The 20,541-nt window shown below is 28.9% G+C and overlaps 3 protein-coding genes across 3 annotated transcripts; all 3 read left to right on the forward strand.

Moving 5' to 3' along the window:
- The first annotated feature begins 305 nt into the window (after nucleotides 1-305).
- LOC132942760 (52 kDa repressor of the inhibitor of the protein kinase-like) lies at nucleotides 306-2,019 on the forward strand. The gene is made up of 6 exons (XM_061011398.1): nucleotides 306-670; nucleotides 748-889; nucleotides 965-1,123; nucleotides 1,197-1,392; nucleotides 1,474-1,805; nucleotides 1,906-2,019. Exons 2-6 carry the CDS (start codon nucleotides 851-853, stop codon nucleotides 2,017-2,019), a joined length of 840 nt encoding a protein of 279 aa, XP_060867381.1. The 5' UTR covers nucleotides 306-670; nucleotides 748-850.
- Nucleotides 2,020-8,833: 6,814 nt separating this feature from the next.
- On the forward strand, nucleotides 8,834-10,547 carry LOC132942762 (52 kDa repressor of the inhibitor of the protein kinase-like). Its single transcript, XM_061011399.1, has 6 exons — nucleotides 8,834-9,198; nucleotides 9,276-9,417; nucleotides 9,493-9,651; nucleotides 9,725-9,920; nucleotides 10,002-10,333; nucleotides 10,434-10,547. The coding sequence occupies exons 2-6, from the start codon at nucleotides 9,379-9,381 to the stop codon at nucleotides 10,545-10,547; spliced, it is 840 nt and encodes a 279-aa protein (XP_060867382.1). The 5' UTR covers nucleotides 8,834-9,198; nucleotides 9,276-9,378.
- A 6,821-nt stretch (nucleotides 10,548-17,368) lies between these two features.
- On the forward strand, nucleotides 17,369-19,082 carry LOC132942763 (52 kDa repressor of the inhibitor of the protein kinase-like). The gene is made up of 6 exons (XM_061011400.1): nucleotides 17,369-17,733; nucleotides 17,811-17,952; nucleotides 18,028-18,186; nucleotides 18,260-18,455; nucleotides 18,537-18,868; nucleotides 18,969-19,082. Exons 2-6 carry the CDS (start codon nucleotides 17,914-17,916, stop codon nucleotides 19,080-19,082), a joined length of 840 nt encoding a protein of 279 aa, XP_060867383.1. The 5' UTR covers nucleotides 17,369-17,733; nucleotides 17,811-17,913.
- The last annotated feature ends 1,459 nt before the right edge of the window (nucleotides 19,083-20,541 follow it).

A 20,541-nucleotide genomic window follows, 5' to 3' on the forward strand; every position in this document is an offset into this window, starting at 1 on the left:
TGTCCTTATCTTGGCTCTCAAATTATATATTTCGCCTATCATATTATCATTCATGATACATTCATACCATGAACTAAGATAATCTATCTTAGTTCATGATTCATACAATCATAGTACGTGAAACGCAACACCATAGATTAACCAAGTGTTTTTCCTACAAATACAAATTTCTATTTATAGACATCTGTGGTTTTTTCGATACGTAATAATTGTGATGATAAACTGATAACCACTGACGCAAAACGACCGTTGTTTGATGTGACGAGTGACGACGTCTTTTACTACACACGTAATATTATAGTTAATAGTTTTACATAGTTTTCTAATTGTTGACGCCTCTGTGACTGTTTATGTTAAAATTTATATTTCCATAACTGGTGCAGTGATGCTACACGCCTACACATTTAGTATTTTAGTATGAATATCACTAATGAGCATGAGATTAACAAAAGAAAGAATACTATTCTTTCTTTTTTTGTAAAAAAATCAAAAGCTGACGAAGTAAACGAAGATGAGGTAAGATCAGTGTTACATTTAAAAATTAACTTTTAGTAATATTATTTATATAAGTTATAATTATATCAATTTGTTCTATTTAATTGAATCCACTGAGTTAACTTCAATTGAGGATAGTGATGGTCGTGGTCTCCCATCTCAAGTTCCAATTCATGTAAGTTTAGTTATTAATTTATTATACATTTTATAATATGCTTATAGCTTATTGCCTTATGTGTATTTATATAAAAGATTGAAGAACCCTTGAACATACAGCAATATCACAAAAATGATGTAGGTTTATTCATACAAAGAAATTCAATTTACTACAGATGCAAATTTACTACTTAAAGCTATGGATTCTGAGTTTATAGTGTCAGTCTATGTTGTTAAGGTATTTTTTTTTTTTATAAATATTGAAATTAAAACAAGTATCTATAGGTAAAAATGTAATTTCTTATGTATTTAGCTGTTGTTTTCATTTGGTCTTCCTTTATGTAAGCAATTACAAAAAGAAAGGATTGATTTAAAGGAAGCAGTTGACCTGACAAAAGACATTGTTTCAGAATTGAAATCTATGAGAAGCGAATATGATAACGAGTTCAACAAAATATTCCTACAAGCAAAGGTTAAAAAAATTACACAAATATATGTTAAGTATATACTAGTTATTTATATAAACATTTAAAAAAAAAAAATAGGCAATGGCTGTTAAAATGGATATTGAGTTGACAGTCAAACGGTTAAATAAAAGACAAACAAATCGAGCAAATCCATTGTCTGATCAAAAAATGGATGCGGAAACTTACTACAAAATAACTGTTTTTATACCATATGTTGATTATTTCATAACTGAATTGGAAAATAGATTTTTGGCACACTCAGACATTTTCAAAGGTAGTTTAATAATATAATATTATATAGTAATATTAACAAATATTATTTATTAGTGTATTTGAAATTGTTTTACATTTTTAGGGTTTGAGAGTTTATTTTCTTCCAATGTAATTTTGACTGAAGTTGAAGAAACTTCATTTAAGAAATTGGTTGAATTTTACCAACCAGATGTGGAAAACTTAGATATTTTACTGGTTGAGCTAAAGTTGTGGAGGCACAAACTAAGCAGATCATCTTATACTGTATCAAAATCAGCTCTTCAAGCGCTTATTGAATGTGATGCTAATCTATTTCCTAATATATTTATATTAATCAAAATTTTATGTACATTGTCTGTATCCACTACAACACCTGAGCGGATGTTTTCATCCCTAAAAAGAATAAAAACATATTTAAGAAATACCATGTCTGAAGTAAGACTAAAAATCATTAACTTTTTATTCATTGTCATAAAACGATTGTCATTACATTTTCATAATAATTAATTAATAATCCTTATTTGTTATTAAACAGGATCGATTGAATGGATTAACTATGTTGGCTGTCCACAAAAACGTACACATTGACACAGAGGAGATAATAAACGAGTTAGCCAAAAAACCTAGGATATTGGATTTTATTTTATAAATTATAAAATTTATGGAAATAAAATTTTTGTATTAATGTAACTGTGTATAGAATTATGTTTAAAAAAAAAACCTGTTAGGGAGGTGTGGGGGGCTTTGGCCTCCACTTTACGTTTATTCAATTAATTAAATATCCCCCCCCCAGAACCAAATCATAACTATGCCACTGCCTACCTGTCTATAGACTCGTCTCATTGAAATGGAAAGCGTGTTGTTTGATTATTATTGTTTGTTTTCATTAATTTGGGGGCAACTGCAATGATAATATTATTATCATCATTCATCAGTCATCATTCACTAGAGACGTATCATTATTTTCACGGCTCGGGGCTTATTCTCTCTCCTCCCTTTATTATTATAAATGTCAATCACGATTAATATTGTATAGGTACCTACAATGCCATATCGCCATGTTAGGTACTATATTAGGTATAAAGTGAAATAGACAAACTGAAAAAAAAAAATTCAACTTATGGAAAAGTAAACATATTTTATTAAAAACGAATTTAATCACAGCCACGGTCTTGTAAGACCATGATCTCAGCCCTCAGGTTACAAAGATCTAATCGGTGCATAAGAACAAGATAAAAAAGGTTTTCCAACAAGTTTACAATATTTGTTAACAATTATAAACGCAAAATAAATGTACCGCTCAGGGCGATCGCATCCAAGCCCTCTAAATACTTCTCCATTCCCATTTCTCAGCGTATAATACGAGTAGTTACTTACTTATGCATACAGCCTTACAAGTTACAGGATGATTTTCCATTCGTCTTAAAAACAACGCTGTGATATAGTCGCGTTATACAGCCACACAGGGTGATACACTAAGCATGATCACTCGCATTATTTCGTTCAATTTATTTTTTATTCAAATACTGATATTCGGATTTTTTAAATATACTTAAACACCGTATTTCCAAATTCTTGAGACTTTTGTACTAGGTACTTAAAAAGTGCCCTATGATACACATACTTCTGTAACCTAAAATATAAGAAGACCCTCTTTTCACCATAAATTATTCAGTGCATATTATATTATTTAATGTTGACATAGGTAGGTTACATAATTCAAAATTTTAACAAGTAGGTACCTAGCCAGTAGGTACTTTCCAACTTTTTCAGTTATTTAATTGTTTATAGCTTATAATATTAAGTAATAAGGATAATAGCCTTTATAAATGGTTTTGCAAAAATATAAAATACTTGTTATATTGAATCTAGTAGGTATTTACACATTTATACTTGGATCATTTTTACAAATTATAAATGTTGTTATTACGTCTTATATTTGCAAATCTTTTTGCGTTCTCTTCTTACTAATGTAAATTTTAGATTCTGAGCGGTACGATGAGTGTATTGATTTTACAATGATGTGAGTATTTTTTTTTGTTTTTTTTATTTTTTTATTTATTTTTTTATTTTTTTATTTATTTTTTTATTTTTGTGTCTGTCATCACCTTTTAGGACAGTAAAAGTGCTTGGATTTTCTTCAACAGTAGGAAAGTGAATCTAGTTGGTACTTTGAGGGGTCAAAAATAAAAATTTCTTAATAGTTTTCAAACGTCACGTGAAAAACAAAAGAAAAATTAAGGAATAACGGGAATTTTTACGTAAAATCTATTTTCAAGAAAATTGGTTTTTGGTGAAACTCTAAAACAAATGACCGTAGGTACATGAAATTTTGACTGAACGTTTATATTAGCATTTTCTATACACCATAACATTTTCCAAATATTTTGACTTATTTTGAGCTGTTTACGGACATTTTCAGTTTCCATTTTTTTAGTTTTTTTTCTATAAACATATTTTCTAAAAAAGCTTGAAAATTTAATAGAAGGCTCCTAGGTTATTGTTTCAAAGGCAGATGAAAAAAATTAAAAATCCTTAATCACAGTTTTTATTTATAAGCATTTAAAGTTCAAATATTGACAAAAAACGGAAAAATCGCGATAATTAGCAAATTATTTTGAGTTGAGAATTCATAAAAAATTTTCTTTTTAAATCTAAGATTTGAAAATGTAATACAAGATTATCCATAAATTTGTTTACCTTTATTAAAAAAAAAATGTCTACAAGAAAGTAAAATTAAATTTTTATGAGCGTTTGAAATTCATATTTTTACAACATTTGATATTCACTCGATATCTCATGTAACGATTTTCTTATTTTGTAATTAAAAAACGTATGACTGTAGATACTTGAAAATTTCACTGAATGTTTGTATTAGCATTTTCTATACACGGTAAAATTTTGAAAATAATTTGACTCTTTTTGAGCTGTTTACGGACATTGTCAGTTTTCAATTTTTTTAGTTTTTTTTTCTATAAATATCAATAAAATTTTATTTGTTGGGTAAAAAAAGTGTAAACATTTAATATAAAGCTCCTGATATATCGATCTAATAGCAGTTGAAAAATATTAAAAATACATAGGTACAATTTTTTTTTATAAGCATTTAAAGTTCAAATGTTGACAACATTTATCAAATTTATAATTTATTAATTATTTTGTAGTTAAAAATGTATAAAATGTTTAAATTTTATGGCTAAGGATTGAAAATTTAAAACAAGGCTCCACGTAAATAAGTTATAATATATAAATTACTTTATTCACAATAATACCATCAAATATACTTGGTAATATCATAGGCTGACTGACCGTTTTCGCTCAGAATCGTTTTTCTTATACAATGATATTATCTCATTGAATTCAAATTTAACACCATCCATTACAGTGACCCACTTGTAACCTACTGTACAGCAGAGCGACATCCACTTATCCAAATTTTTTAATTTGACAGTCATTTTTTTTAGAGCATTTTAGGATTTTTGAAGGATTTTTAAAGTTTTTAAATCCAGAATTAGAATTTGAAATTGTATTTAAATATTTTTACATGGTTTTTCATATAAATTGAACAAACTATAATTATATAGATACAGGTAAATAAATATATAATCTAAACCTACCTATATAAATAAAAAATAATAGGGTATGATGGAAATTATTGTTTTTCCAGATTTTTTTTAGTGTGTTATTAAAAATTTTTAGTGCATAAAAGCATTTATTTAGGGCATTAAAATCCCAGGCCTTAGTATTGTGTAATTTACAAAAACAATAATTACTAACAAGTAACAAAATTAACAGTCTTAATTTATTTTGTGTTTATACTAAGAAGGTACCTTTTGGTAACTTTTAGGTGGTTAAAAATCAGAAGTTGTAAGTTATAAGTCGTTATCGGTTTTATCTGTAATAATAGTTACCTAACCATTGACCATTGTCCATTATTAATTATCATTTTAATATGTATTATACGTGTTATACACTTAAATGTTTTAACGTATACCACTATTTAAATTGAAAAGTCGTTATAAAACTAAGGTCGTTATTATGAGTGGATATACGGCGGTTACCCTGTAACCAACTTAAGGTGGTATTGCATAGCAAGTCGAGGGATATTTTCGATTTTTTTGTCCGAGCGCAGCGCAGCGAGCGAGTATAACGATTGTGAATCAACGGAAAAACTAAGAAAAGTGGTGGTAGTGAATAAACGGAAAAGGTCCGCTTGGGCTAGTACAGTAGTACCTACCTACATAATACAACTAGGTAACCTATTTGTTTTATAGTAGTGCAAAATAATGTTATTATTATTATTATTTTGAATGAAAATTATTTATTTCGTAATGATAAGTTATTTTTTATTGAAGTCAATGTATTAATAATAAAAATACTTCTCTTTTAAACAACCGTTGTCTTCATAATCAAAAATATTTTAACGAAAGCACCACCTAACCACAAAATAGATACAAAATATAAAATCGACAATATTATCATTCCTAGAACAATTAAAACTATCACACAAATACACAATGATCTTACTCATGCGTATATAGGACCTATTACCTATATATATTTAACTAGCTGCCCATATATATTCGAAATGGGAATTTTCACGTTTCTTATTCATTTACCTAATTATTGTCGTATCTTACAACTTAAGCTAAATATCTAAAATGTGTGTTCATATAATTTCTTAAATACCTATTTTTTCCGTGTAATGTCTTATTGTTTATTTTAATTGATCTAATGTGTTAAGACTCTAAGTTTAAGTATACAAGTAATGTACAACTTGAAATTGTTTTCTGCCACATATTTAAAATGGCCTAAGCGGCAACATTTGCTCGAAATGTGGCACCGCTTTCGCCATATACTGTAGTACGCACCCCCACATGATATGTATAATAATAATTAATAATATTATATAATGGAAGTCACGTTCTCGAAATGCTCCGACGTCCAGTCTCGACCAACGGCGACGCCGCAGCGGATCTATAATGATATAAAGACGAAAACTCACGAGGACCATATATTATGGCGTCGTCAAACGATAGTTTCGGAATGATGGTTCGAGCACCCGACCGTCCAAACCGTATGTCTATTTCAAGTACCTAACTGTAGGTTATACCTGGTATACCTGCTACCTGCTGTACCTATGTATTAATATTAATATAATTCTACGACGACGACGCATTGGTACCTACATTATTCGATTTCGCGCGGTATTTTATGCGTTTCACGCTCGCTAATAAAATATGCGTCTACGACACTTGGATAGCATAACATTATACGGGTTCGTGGCATCGAATATTTATTTTAAGTCTAAAAGGTAAATTTAAGCCGCAAATGAAAACAAATTTACTTTAAACATCGGCTCAATCGGCGAAATCCGTAACGTGTGTGTGTTCCCGGTTCCGCACTTCCGCGCCGTCGACGTGGGTATACGATACTGAACTGAACTGAAAATATTGTAATTTATTACAAATAAAACCGTACGGAACAAAATAATATGTTTTTTGTTTGTGTCCGTTTTGCCTATTAAAATTTTCAAACCGTCAATCCACTCTGCCATCTGCAACGATTTTGACAATTGCCATAGAATATAATATATTATTATGATGGATATTATATTACGTCAGTATAATATGAATCCACGGATATAAATGTATTATAACTTTATATAATATCAAAGAAGTCCGTGTTTACAATTTGTTCGTTGAAATGTAATAATATGACGATAACCAAAATAGCTTATAATTTTTAGTTTAATATTATAATAATAATATAAGATATTATTTCAATTATCATTAAGATGGTGTACCTTTGGATATTTGGATATTAGAAGCACGTACAAGCATATTTTTATAAAAACAAATTATTTTTCTATGAATCATTAAATAATAATAATATGTTATGATAAATAAATATAATTTCGGCTTTTTAAAATTTTAGCATAAAGCCATAAGGTATACAGTGAATACATCAAATTTACAGTAGCCAGTAGATACCGACTATACCAACTTACTTTAGTGTCTATACTCTATAGTAACTAGTTTGCAAAATTCCTAGTCAAACATTTTCTCCAAATATACTGCCGAGAACGAAATTAATAATTATTATTTAATATATTTATTAGTTAATTACCTGCAATCAGGTAAATTTACAGGTCAACAATATGTAGATATTACATATGACAATAAAATCTTGTTGTTTTTCAAACTCATAGGTATCATAGGTAGGTATATAATATATATTTAGAATTTTATTATTTTTTTGTGTTAAGCTTAAGATGACGCCTCACCCGCATATGTGGTCTATTATATTTTGATTTTAAAGCGAATTATGAGTATTTTAAAATTAAAAACGCAATAAAAATTAGTAAGGATTAGGTATGTTAGGTACCAAGCCTCTGCCCCCGTTTCCAGCAAAGTCTACACGCCGATAACTATGATTATATATTAGGTATATACCTACCCAGTGGATTATCCAGTACCCCCGAAAATTGTTAAATAATAACAACATTTTCATTAATAAAATTTATCAAAAATTAATATTTAACCCCTCCCCACGAAAAAAATGCTGGATAGTACGCCACTGTACCTACTATATACCTATATCATTGGTTCCTGCTGCACACGCACACACGATATAGGGTACTCAATGGTCGAAATGGCTCAAGATAAGTGAAGCTAGGGATGCCTTACAATTCAGATTTCCTGATATCATCATAACATTCTTCTATTCTTCATCTAACAAAAAAGTAGAGGGATGCCATCCCTCCATCCCCCCCACACTTCGAGCACTGGGGGTACTGAAATATTTATCGCTATAGAATATTCTAATAAACCGAATGTTATAAATTATAATATTACTTACCTATGTCTTACACTAAAGATTATCAACACGTCGTAGTAATTTATTTGTCTGTGCCATAAGACTATCCGAATGTAAATATTCGTATATTCACCATATTATTCAGGAGATATCATAAAATATTTAATATAGGTACCTACCTACCTACCTACCTACAGTGGCGTAGTTATGGGGGGTGATGATGGGGATAGATCCCCCCCCCAGAGCCTTTTTTTTTTTAAATGTTTAATGTATTGACATATAAAATATATATTATAATAATATAATATAATATATTATAATTACGGATTTAATCCACCATGTCCTTATCTTGGCTCTCAAATTATATATTTCGCCTATCATATTATCATTCATGATACATTCATACCATGAACTAAGATAATCTATCTTAGTTCATGATTCATACAATCATAGTACGTGAAACGCAACACCATAGATTAACCAAGTGTTTTTCCTACAAATACAAATTTCTATTTATAGACATCTGTGGTTTTTTCGATACGTAATAATTGTGATGATAAACTGATAACCACTGACGCAAAACGACCGTTGTTTGATGTGACGAGTGACGACGTCTTTTACTACACACGTAATATTATAGTTAATAGTTTTACATAGTTTTCTAATTGTTGACGCCTCTGTGACTGTTTATGTTAAAATTTATATTTCCATAACTGGTGCAGTGATGCTACACGCCTACACATTTAGTATTTTAGTATGAATATCACTAATGAGCATGAGATTAACAAAAGAAAGAATACTATTCTTTCTTTTTTTGTAAAAAAATCAAAAGCTGACGAAGTAAACGAAGATGAGGTAAGATCAGTGTTACATTTAAAAATTAACTTTTAGTAATATTATTTATATAAGTTATAATTATATCAATTTGTTCTATTTAATTGAATCCACTGAGTTAACTTCAATTGAGGATAGTGATGGTCGTGGTCTCCCATCTCAAGTTCCAATTCATGTAAGTTTAGTTATTAATTTATTATACATTTTATAATATGCTTATAGCTTATTGCCTTATGTGTATTTATATAAAAGATTGAAGAACCCTTGAACATACAGCAATATCACAAAAATGATGTAGGTTTATTCATACAAAGAAATTCAATTTACTACAGATGCAAATTTACTACTTAAAGCTATGGATTCTGAGTTTATAGTGTCAGTCTATGTTGTTAAGGTATTTTTTTTTTTTATAAATATTGAAATTAAAACAAGTATCTATAGGTAAAAATGTAATTTCTTATGTATTTAGCTGTTGTTTTCATTTGGTCTTCCTTTATGTAAGCAATTACAAAAAGAAAGGATTGATTTAAAGGAAGCAGTTGACCTGACAAAAGACATTGTTTCAGAATTGAAATCTATGAGAAGCGAATATGATAACGAGTTCAACAAAATATTCCTACAAGCAAAGGTTAAAAAAATTACACAAATATATGTTAAGTATATACTAGTTATTTATATAAACATTTAAAAAAAAAAAATAGGCAATGGCTGTTAAAATGGATATTGAGTTGACAGTCAAACGGTTAAATAAAAGACAAACAAATCGAGCAAATCCATTGTCTGATCAAAAAATGGATGCGGAAACTTACTACAAAATAACTGTTTTTATACCATATGTTGATTATTTCATAACTGAATTGGAAAATAGATTTTTGGCACACTCAGACATTTTCAAAGGTAGTTTAATAATATAATATTATATAGTAATATTAACAAATATTATTTATTAGTGTATTTGAAATTGTTTTACATTTTTAGGGTTTGAGAGTTTATTTTCTTCCAATGTAATTTTGACTGAAGTTGAAGAAACTTCATTTAAGAAATTGGTTGAATTTTACCAACCAGATGTGGAAAACTTAGATATTTTACTGGTTGAGCTAAAGTTGTGGAGGCACAAACTAAGCAGATCATCTTATACTGTATCAAAATCAGCTCTTCAAGCGCTTATTGAATGTGATGCTAATCTATTTCCTAATATATTTATATTAATCAAAATTTTATGTACATTGTCTGTATCCACTACAACACCTGAGCGGATGTTTTCATCCCTAAAAAGAATAAAAACATATTTAAGAAATACCATGTCTGAAGTAAGACTAAAAATCATTAACTTTTTATTCATTGTCATAAAACGATTGTCATTACATTTTCATAATAATTAATTAATAATCCTTATTTGTTATTAAACAGGATCGATTGAATGGATTAACTATGTTGGCTGTCCACAAAAACGTACACATTGACACAGAGGAGATAATAAACGAGTTAGCCAAAAAACCTAGGATATTGGATTTTATTTTATAAATTATAAAATTTATGGAAATAAAATTTTTGTATTAATGTAACTGTGTATAGAATTATGTTTAAAAAAAAAACCTGTTAGGGAGGTGTGGGGGGCTTTGGCCTCCACTTTACGTTTATTCAATTAATTAAATATCCCCCCCCCAGAACCAAATCATAACTATGCCACTGCCTACCTGTCTATAGACTCGTCTCATTGAAATGGAAAGCGTGTTGTTTGATTATTATTGTTTGTTTTCATTAATTTGGGGGCAACTGCAATGATAATATTATTATCATCATTCATCAGTCATCATTCACTAGAGACGTATCATTATTTTCACGGCTCGGGGCTTATTCTCTCTCCTCCCTTTATTATTATAAATGTCAATCACGATTAATATTGTATAGGTACCTACAATGCCATATCGCCATGTTAGGTACTATATTAGGTATAAAGTGAAATAGACAAACTGAAAAAAAAAAATTCAACTTATGGAAAAGTAAACATATTTTATTAAAAACGAATTTAATCACAGCCACGGTCTTGTAAGACCATGATCTCAGCCCTCAGGTTACAAAGATCTAATCGGTGCATAAGAACAAGATAAAAAAGGTTTTCCAACAAGTTTACAATATTTGTTAACAATTATAAACGCAAAATAAATGTACCGCTCAGGGCGATCGCATCCAAGCCCTCTAAATACTTCTCCATTCCCATTTCTCAGCGTATAATACGAGTAGTTACTTACTTATGCATACAGCCTTACAAGTTACAGGATGATTTTCCATTCGTCTTAAAAACAACGCTGTGATATAGTCGCGTTATACAGCCACACAGGGTGATACACTAAGCATGATCACTCGCATTATTTCGTTCAATTTATTTTTTATTCAAATACTGATATTCGGATTTTTTAAATATACTTAAACACCGTATTTCCAAATTCTTGAGACTTTTGTACTAGGTACTTAAAAAGTGCCCTATGATACACATACTTCTGTAACCTAAAATATAAGAAGACCCTCTTTTCACCATAAATTATTCAGTGCATATTATATTATTTAATGTTGACATAGGTAGGTTACATAATTCAAAATTTTAACAAGTAGGTACCTAGCCAGTAGGTACTTTCCAACTTTTTCAGTTATTTAATTGTTTATAGCTTATAATATTAAGTAATAAGGATAATAGCCTTTATAAATGGTTTTGCAAAAATATAAAATACTTGTTATATTGAATCTAGTAGGTATTTACACATTTATACTTGGATCATTTTTACAAATTATAAATGTTGTTATTACGTCTTATATTTGCAAATCTTTTTGCGTTCTCTTCTTACTAATGTAAATTTTAGATTCTGAGCGGTACGATGAGTGTATTGATTTTACAATGATGTGAGTATTTTTTTTTGTTTTTTTTATTTTTTTATTTATTTTTTTATTTTTTTATTTATTTTTTTATTTTTGTGTCTGTCATCACCTTTTAGGACAGTAAAAGTGCTTGGATTTTCTTCAACAGTAGGAAAGTGAATCTAGTTGGTACTTTGAGGGGTCAAAAATAAAAATTTCTTAATAGTTTTCAAACGTCACGTGAAAAACAAAAGAAAAATTAAGGAATAACGGGAATTTTTACGTAAAATCTATTTTCAAGAAAATTGGTTTTTGGTGAAACTCTAAAACAAATGACCGTAGGTACATGAAATTTTGACTGAACGTTTATATTAGCATTTTCTATACACCATAACATTTTCCAAATATTTTGACTTATTTTGAGCTGTTTACGGACATTTTCAGTTTCCATTTTTTTAGTTTTTTTTCTATAAACATATTTTCTAAAAAAGCTTGAAAATTTAATAGAAGGCTCCTAGGTTATTGTTTCAAAGGCAGATGAAAAAAATTAAAAATCCTTAATCACAGTTTTTATTTATAAGCATTTAAAGTTCAAATATTGACAAAAAACGGAAAAATCGCGATAATTAGCAAATTATTTTGAGTTGAGAATTCATAAAAAATTTTCTTTTTAAATCTAAGATTTGAAAATGTAATACAAGATTATCCATAAATTTGTTTACCTTTATTAAAAAAAAAATGTCTACAAGAAAGTAAAATTAAATTTTTATGAGCGTTTGAAATTCATATTTTTACAACATTTGATATTCACTCGATATCTCATGTAACGATTTTCTTATTTTGTAATTAAAAAACGTATGACTGTAGATACTTGAAAATTTCACTGAATGTTTGTATTAGCATTTTCTATACACGGTAAAATTTTGAAAATAATTTGACTCTTTTTGAGCTGTTTACGGACATTGTCAGTTTTCAATTTTTTTAGTTTTTTTTTCTATAAATATCAATAAAATTTTATTTGTTGGGTAAAAAAAGTGTAAACATTTAATATAAAGCTCCTGATATATCGATCTAATAGCAGTTGAAAAATATTAAAAATACATAGGTACAATTTTTTTTTATAAGCATTTAAAGTTCAAATGTTGACAACATTTATCAAATTTATAATTTATTAATTATTTTGTAGTTAAAAATGTATAAAATGTTTAAATTTTATGGCTAAGGATTGAAAATTTAAAACAAGGCTCCACGTAAATAAGTTATAATATATAAATTACTTTATTCACAATAATACCATCAAATATACTTGGTAATATCATAGGCTGACTGACCGTTTTCGCTCAGAATCGTTTTTCTTATACAATGATATTATCTCATTGAATTCAAATTTAACACCATCCATTACAGTGACCCACTTGTAACCTACTGTACAGCAGAGCGACATCCACTTATCCAAATTTTTTAATTTGACAGTCATTTTTTTTAGAGCATTTTAGGATTTTTGAAGGATTTTTAAAGTTTTTAAATCCAGAATTAGAATTTGAAACTGTATTTAAATATTTTTACATGCTTGCTTTTACATGGTTTTTCATATAAATTGAACAAACTATAATTATATAGATACAGGTAAATAAATATATAATCTAAACCTACCTATATAAAAAATAATAGGGTATGATGGAAATTATTGTTTTTCCAGATTTTTTTTAGTGTGTTATTCAAAATTTTTAGTGCATAAAAGCATTTATTTAGGGCATTGAAATCCCAGGCCTTAGTATTGTGTAATTTACAAAAACAATAATTATTAACAAGTAACAAAATTAACAGTTTTAATTTATTTTGTGTTTATACTAAGAAGGTACCTTTTGGTAACTTTTAGGCGGTTAAAAATCAGAAGTTGTAAGTTATAAGTTGTTATCGGTTTTATCTGTAATAATAGTTACCTAACCATTGACCATTGTCCATTATTAATTATCATTTTAATACGTATTATACGTGTTATACACTTTAACGTTTTAACGTATACCACTATTTAAATTGAAAAGTCGTTATAAAATTAAGGTCGTTATTATGAGTGGTATACGGCGGTTACCCTGTAACCAACTTAAGGTGGTGTTGCATAGCAAGTCGAGGGATATTTTCGATTTTTTTGTCCGAGCGCAGCGCAGCGACCGAGTATAACGATTGTGAATCAACGGAAAAACTAAGAAAAGTGGTGGTAGTGAATAAACGGAAAAGGTCCGCTTGGGCTAGTACAGTAGTACCTACCTACATAATACAACTAGGTAACCTATTTGTTTTATAGTAGTGCAAAATAATGTTATTATTATTATTATTTTGAATGAAAATTATTTATTTCGTAATGATAAGTTATTTTTTATTGAAGTCAATGTATTAATAATAAAAATACTTCTCTTTTAAACAACCGTTGTCTTCATAATCAAAAATATTTTAACGAAAGCACCACCTAACCACAAAATAGATACAAAATATAAAATCGACAATATTATCATTCCTAGAACAATTAAAACTATCACACAAATACACAATGATCTTACTCATGCGTATATAGGACCTATTACCTATATATATTTAACTAGCTGCCCATATATATTCGAAATGGGAATTTTCACGTTTCTTATTCATTTACCTAATTATTGTCGTATCTTACAACTTAAGCTAAATATCTAAAATGTGTGTTCATATAATTTCTTAAATACCTATTTTTTCCGTGTAATGTCTTATTGTTTATTTTAATTGATCTAATGTGTTAAGACTCTAAGTTTAGGTATACAAGTAATGTACAACTTGAAATTGTTTTCTGCCACATATTTAAAATGGCCTAAGCAGCAACATTTGCTCGAAATGTGGCACCGCTTTCGCCATATACTGTGTTACGCACCCACATGATATGTATAATAATAATTAATAATATTATATAATGGAAGTCACGTTCTCGAAATGCTCCGACGTCCAGTCTCGACCAACGGCGACGCCGCAGCGGATCTATAATGATATAAAGACGAAAACTCACGAGGACCATATATTATGGCGTCGTCAAACGATAGTTTCGGAATGATGGTTCGAGCACCCGACCGTCCAAACCGTATGTCTATTTCAAGTACCTAACTGTAGGTTATACCTGGTATACCTGCTACCTGCTGTACCTATGTATTAATATTAATATAATTCTACGACGACGACGCATTGGTACCTACATTATTCGATTTCGCGCGGTATTTTATGCGTTTCACGCTCGCTAATAAAATATGCGTCTACGACACTTGGATAGCATAACATTATACGGGTTCGTGGCATCGAATATTTATTTTAAGTCTAAAAGGTAAATTTAAGCCGCAAATGAAAACAAATTTACTTTAAACATCGGCTCAATCGGCGAAATCCGTAACGTGTGTGTGTTCCCGGTTCCGCACTTCCGCGCCGTCGACGTGGGTATACGATACTGAACTGAACTGAAAATATTGTAATTTATTACAAATAAAACCGTACGGAACAAAATAATATGTTTTTTGTTTGTGTCCGTTTTGCCTATTAAAATTTTCAAACCGTCAATCCACTCTGCCATCTGCAACGATTTTGACAATTGCCATAGAATATAATATATTATTATGATGGATATTATATTACGTCAGTATAATATGAATCCACGGATATAAATGTATTATAACTTTATATAATATCAAAGAAGTCCGTGTTTACAATTTGTTCGTTGAAATGTAATAATATGACGATAACCAAAATAGCTTATAATTTTTAGTTTAATATTATAATAATAATATAAGATATTATTTCAATTATCATTAAGATGGTGTACCTTTGGATATTTGGATATTAGAAGCACGTACAAGCATATTTTTATAAAAACAAATTATTTTTCTATGAATCATTAAATAATAATAATATGTTATGATAAATAAATATAATTTCGGCTTTTTAAAATTTTAGCATAAAGCCATAAGGTATACAGTGAATACATCAAATTTACAGTAGCCAGTAGATACCGACTATACCAACTTACTTTAGTGTCTATACTCTATAGTAACTAGTTTGCAAAATTCCTAGTCAAACATTTTCTCCAAATATACTGCCGAGAACGAAATTAATAATTATTATTTAATATATTTATTAGTTAATTACCTGCAATCAGGTAAATTTACAGGTCAACAATATGTAGATATTACATATGACAATAAAATCTTGTTGTTTTTCAAACTCATAGGTATCATAGGTAGGTATATAATATATATTTAGAATTTTATTATTTTTTTGTGTTAAGCTTAAGATGACGCCTCACCCGCATATGTGGTCTATTATATTTTGATTTTAAAGCGAATTATGAGTATTTTAAAATTAAAAACGCAATAAAAATTAGTAAGGATTAGGTATGTTAGGTACCAAGCCTCTGCCCCCGTTTCCAGCAAAGTCTACACGCCGATAACTATGATTATATATTAGGTATATACCTACCCAGTGGATTATCCAGTACCCCCGAAAATTGTTAAATAATAACAACATTTTCATTAATAAAATTTATCAAAAATTAATATTTAACCCCTCCCCACGAAAAAAATGCTGGATAGTACGCCACTGTACCTACTATATACCTATATCATTGGTTCCTGCTGCACACGCACACACGATATAGGGTACTCAATGGTCGAAATGGCTCAAGATAAGTGAAGCTAGGGATGCCTTACAATTCAGATTTCCTGATATCATCATAACATTCTTCTATTCTTCATCTAACAAAAAAGTAGAGGGATGCCATCCCTCCATCCCCCCCACACTTCGAGCACTGGGGGTACTGAAATATTTATCGCTATAGAATATTCTAATAAACCGAATGTTATAAATTATAATATTACTTACCTATGTCTTACACTAAAGATTATCAACACGTCGTAGTAATTTATTTGTCTGTGCCATAAGACTATCCGAATGTAAATATTCGTATATTCACCATATTATTCAGGAGATATCATAAAATATTTAATATAGGTACCTACCTACCTACCTACCTACAGTGGCGTAGTTATGGGGGGTGATGATGGGGATAGATCCCCCCCCCAGAGCCTTTTTTTTTTTAAATGTTTAATGTATTGACATATAAAATATATATTATAATAATATAATATAATATATTATAATTACGGATTTAATCCACCATGTCCTTATCTTGGCTCTCAAATTATATATTTCGCCTATCATATTATCATTCATGATACATTCATACCATGAACTAAGATAATCTATCTTAGTTCATGATTCATACAATCATAGTACGTGAAACGCAACACCATAGATTAACCAAGTGTTTTTCCTACAAATACAAATTTCTATTTATAGACATCTGTGGTTTTTTCGATACGTAATAATTGTGATGATAAACTGATAACCACTGACGCAAAACGACCGTTGTTTGATGTGACGAGTGACGACGTCTTTTACTACACACGTAATATTATAGTTAATAGTTTTACATAGTTTTCTAATTGTTGACGCCTCTGTGACTGTTTATGTTAAAATTTATATTTCCATAACTGGTGCAGTGATGCTACACGCCTACACATTTAGTATTTTAGTATGAATATCACTAATGAGCATGAGATTAACAAAAGAAAGAATACTATTCTTTCTTTTTTTGTAAAAAAATCAAAAGCTGACGAAGTAAACGAAGATGAGGTAAGATCAGTGTTACATTTAAAAATTAACTTTTAGTAATATTATTTATATAAGTTATAATTATATCAATTTGTTCTATTTAATTGAATCCACTGAGTTAACTTCAATTGAGGATAGTGATGGTCGTGGTCTCCCATCTCAAGTTCCAATTCATGTAAGTTTAGTTATTAATTTATTATACATTTTATAATATGCTTATAGCTTATTGCCTTATGTGTATTTATATAAAAGATTGAAGAACCCTTGAACATACAGCAATATCACAAAAATGATGTAGGTTTATTCATACAAAGAAATTCAATTTACTACAGATGCAAATTTACTACTTAAAGCTATGGATTCTGAGTTTATAGTGTCAGTCTATGTTGTTAAGGTATTTTTTTTTTTTATAAATATTGAAATTAAAACAAGTATCTATAGGTAAAAATGTAATTTCTTATGTATTTAGCTGTTGTTTTCATTTGGTCTTCCTTTATGTAAGCAATTACAAAAAGAAAGGATTGATTTAAAGGAAGCAGTTGACCTGACAAAAGACATTGTTTCAGAATTGAAATCTATGAGAAGCGAATATGATAACGAGTTCAACAAAATATTCCTACAAGCAAAGGTTAAAAAAATTACACAAATATATGTTAAGTATATACTAGTTATTTATATAAACATTTAAAAAAAAAAAATAGGCAATGGCTGTTAAAATGGATATTGAGTTGACAGTCAAACGGTTAAATAAAAGACAAACAAATCGAGCAAATCCATTGTCTGATCAAAAAATGGATGCGGAAACTTACTACAAAATAACTGTTTTTATACCATATGTTGATTATTTCATAACTGAATTGGAAAATAGATTTTTGGCACACTCAGACATTTTCAAAGGTAGTTTAATAATATAATATTATATAGTAATATTAACAAATATTATTTATTAGTGTATTTGAAATTGTTTTACATTTTTAGGGTTTGAGAGTTTATTTTCTTCCAATGTAATTTTGACTGAAGTTGAAGAAACTTCATTTAAGAAATTGGTTGAATTTTACCAACCAGATGTGGAAAACTTAGATATTTTACTGGTTGAGCTAAAGTTGTGGAGGCACAAACTAAGCAGATCATCTTATACTGTATCAAAATCAGCTCTTCAAGCGCTTATTGAATGTGATGCTAATCTATTTCCTAATATATTTATATTAATCAAAATTTTATGTACATTGTCTGTATCCACTACAACACCTGAGCGGATGTTTTCATCCCTAAAAAGAATAAAAACATATTTAAGAAATACCATGTCTGAAGTAAGACTAAAAATCATTAACTTTTTATTCATTGTCATAAAACGATTGTCATTACATTTTCATAATAATTAATTAATAATCCTTATTTGTTATTAAACAGGATCGATTGAATGGATTAACTATGTTGGCTGTCCACAAAAACGTACACATTGACACAGAGGAGATAATAAACGAGTTAGCCAAAAAACCTAGGATATTGGATTTTATTTTATAAATTATAAAATTTATGGAAATAAAATTTTTGTATTAATGTAACTGTGTATAGAATTATGTTTAAAAAAAAAACCTGTTAGGGAGGTGTGGGGGGCTTTGGCCTCCACTTTACGTTTATTCAATTAATTAAATATCCCCCCCCCAGAACCAAATCATAACTATGCCACTGCCTACCTGTCTATAGACTCGTCTCATTGAAATGGAAAGCGTGTTGTTTGATTATTATTGTTTGTTTTCATTAATTTGGGGGCAACTGCAATGATAATATTATTATCATCATTCATCAGTCATCATTCACTAGAGACGTATCATTATTTTCACGGCTCGGGGCTTATTCTCTCTCCTCCCTTTATTATTATAAATGTCAATCACGATTAATATTGTATAGGTACCTACAATGCCATATCGCCATGTTAGGTACTATATTAGGTATAAAGTGAAATAGACAAACTGAAAAAAAAAAATTCAACTTATGGAAAAGTAAACATATTTTATTAAAAACGAATTTAATCACAGCCACGGTCTTGTAAGACCATGATCTCAGCCCTCAGGTTACAAAGATCTAATCGGTGCATAAGAACAAGATAAAAAAGGTTTTCCAACAAGTTTACAATATTTGTTAACAATTATAAACGCAAAATAAATGTACCGCTCAGGGCGATCGCATCCAAGCCCTCTAAATACTTCTCCATTCCCATTTCTCAGCGTATAATACGAGTAGTTACTTACTTATGCATACAGCCTTACAAGTTACAGGATGATTTTCCATTCGTCTTAAAAACAACGCTGTGATATAGTCGCGTTATACAGCCACACAGGGTGATACACTAAGCATGATCACTCGCATTATTTCGTTCAATTTATTTTTTATTCAAATACTGATATTCGGATTTTTTAAATATACTTAAACACCGTATTTCCAAATTCTTGAGACTTTTGTACTAGGTACTTAAAAAGTGCCCTATGATACACATACTTCTGTAACCTAAAATATAAGAAGACCCTCTTTTCACCATAAATTATTCAGTGCATATTATATTATTTAATGTTGACATAGGTAGGTTACATAATTCAAAATTTTAACAAGTAGGTACCTAGCCAGTAGGTACTTTCCAACTTTTTCAGTTATTTAATTGTTTATAGCTTATAATATTAAGTAATAAGGATAATAGCCTTTATAAATGGTTTTGCAAAAATATAAAATACTTGTTATATTGAATCTAGTAGGTATTTACACATTTATACTTGGATCATTTTTACAAATTATAAATGTTGTTATTACGTCTTATATTTGCAAATCTTTTTGCGTTCTCTTCTTACTAATGTAAATTTTAGATTCTGAGCGGTACGATGAGTGTATTGATTTTACAATGATGTGAGTATTTTTTTTTGTTTTTTTTATTTTTTTATTTATTTTTTTATTTTTTTATTTATTTTTTTATTTTTGTGTCTGTCATCAC

This window comes from Metopolophium dirhodum, chromosome 4, assembly GCF_019925205.1.
Source record: "Metopolophium dirhodum isolate CAU chromosome 4, ASM1992520v1, whole genome shotgun sequence".
NCBI lineage: Eukaryota > Metazoa > Arthropoda > Insecta > Hemiptera > Aphididae > Metopolophium > Metopolophium dirhodum.

Excerpts from the sequence above, each read along its gene's own strand:
- LOC132942763 (XM_061011400.1), top strand. The coding sequence starts at position 17,914 with ATGGATTCTGAGTTTATAGTGTCAGTCTATGTTGTTAAG. Across the intron at positions 18,187-18,259 it reads AAATATTCCTACAAGCAAAG|GCAATGGCTGTTAAAATGGA; the intron begins GTTAAAAAAATT and ends AAAAAAAAATAG. Across the intron at positions 18,456-18,536 it reads ACACTCAGACATTTTCAAAG|GGTTTGAGAGTTTATTTTCT; the intron begins GTAGTTTAATAA and ends TTACATTTTTAG.
- LOC132942762 (XM_061011399.1), top strand. The coding sequence starts at position 9,379 with ATGGATTCTGAGTTTATAGTGTCAGTCTATGTTGTTAAG. Across the intron at positions 9,652-9,724 it reads AAATATTCCTACAAGCAAAG|GCAATGGCTGTTAAAATGGA; the intron begins GTTAAAAAAATT and ends AAAAAAAAATAG. Across the intron at positions 10,334-10,433 it reads TAAGAAATACCATGTCTGAA|GATCGATTGAATGGATTAAC; the intron begins GTAAGACTAAAA and ends GTTATTAAACAG.
- LOC132942760 (XM_061011398.1), top strand. The coding sequence starts at position 851 with ATGGATTCTGAGTTTATAGTGTCAGTCTATGTTGTTAAG. Across the intron at positions 890-964 it reads TGTCAGTCTATGTTGTTAAG|CTGTTGTTTTCATTTGGTCT; the intron begins GTATTTTTTTTT and ends TTATGTATTTAG. Across the intron at positions 1,124-1,196 it reads AAATATTCCTACAAGCAAAG|GCAATGGCTGTTAAAATGGA; the intron begins GTTAAAAAAATT and ends AAAAAAAAATAG.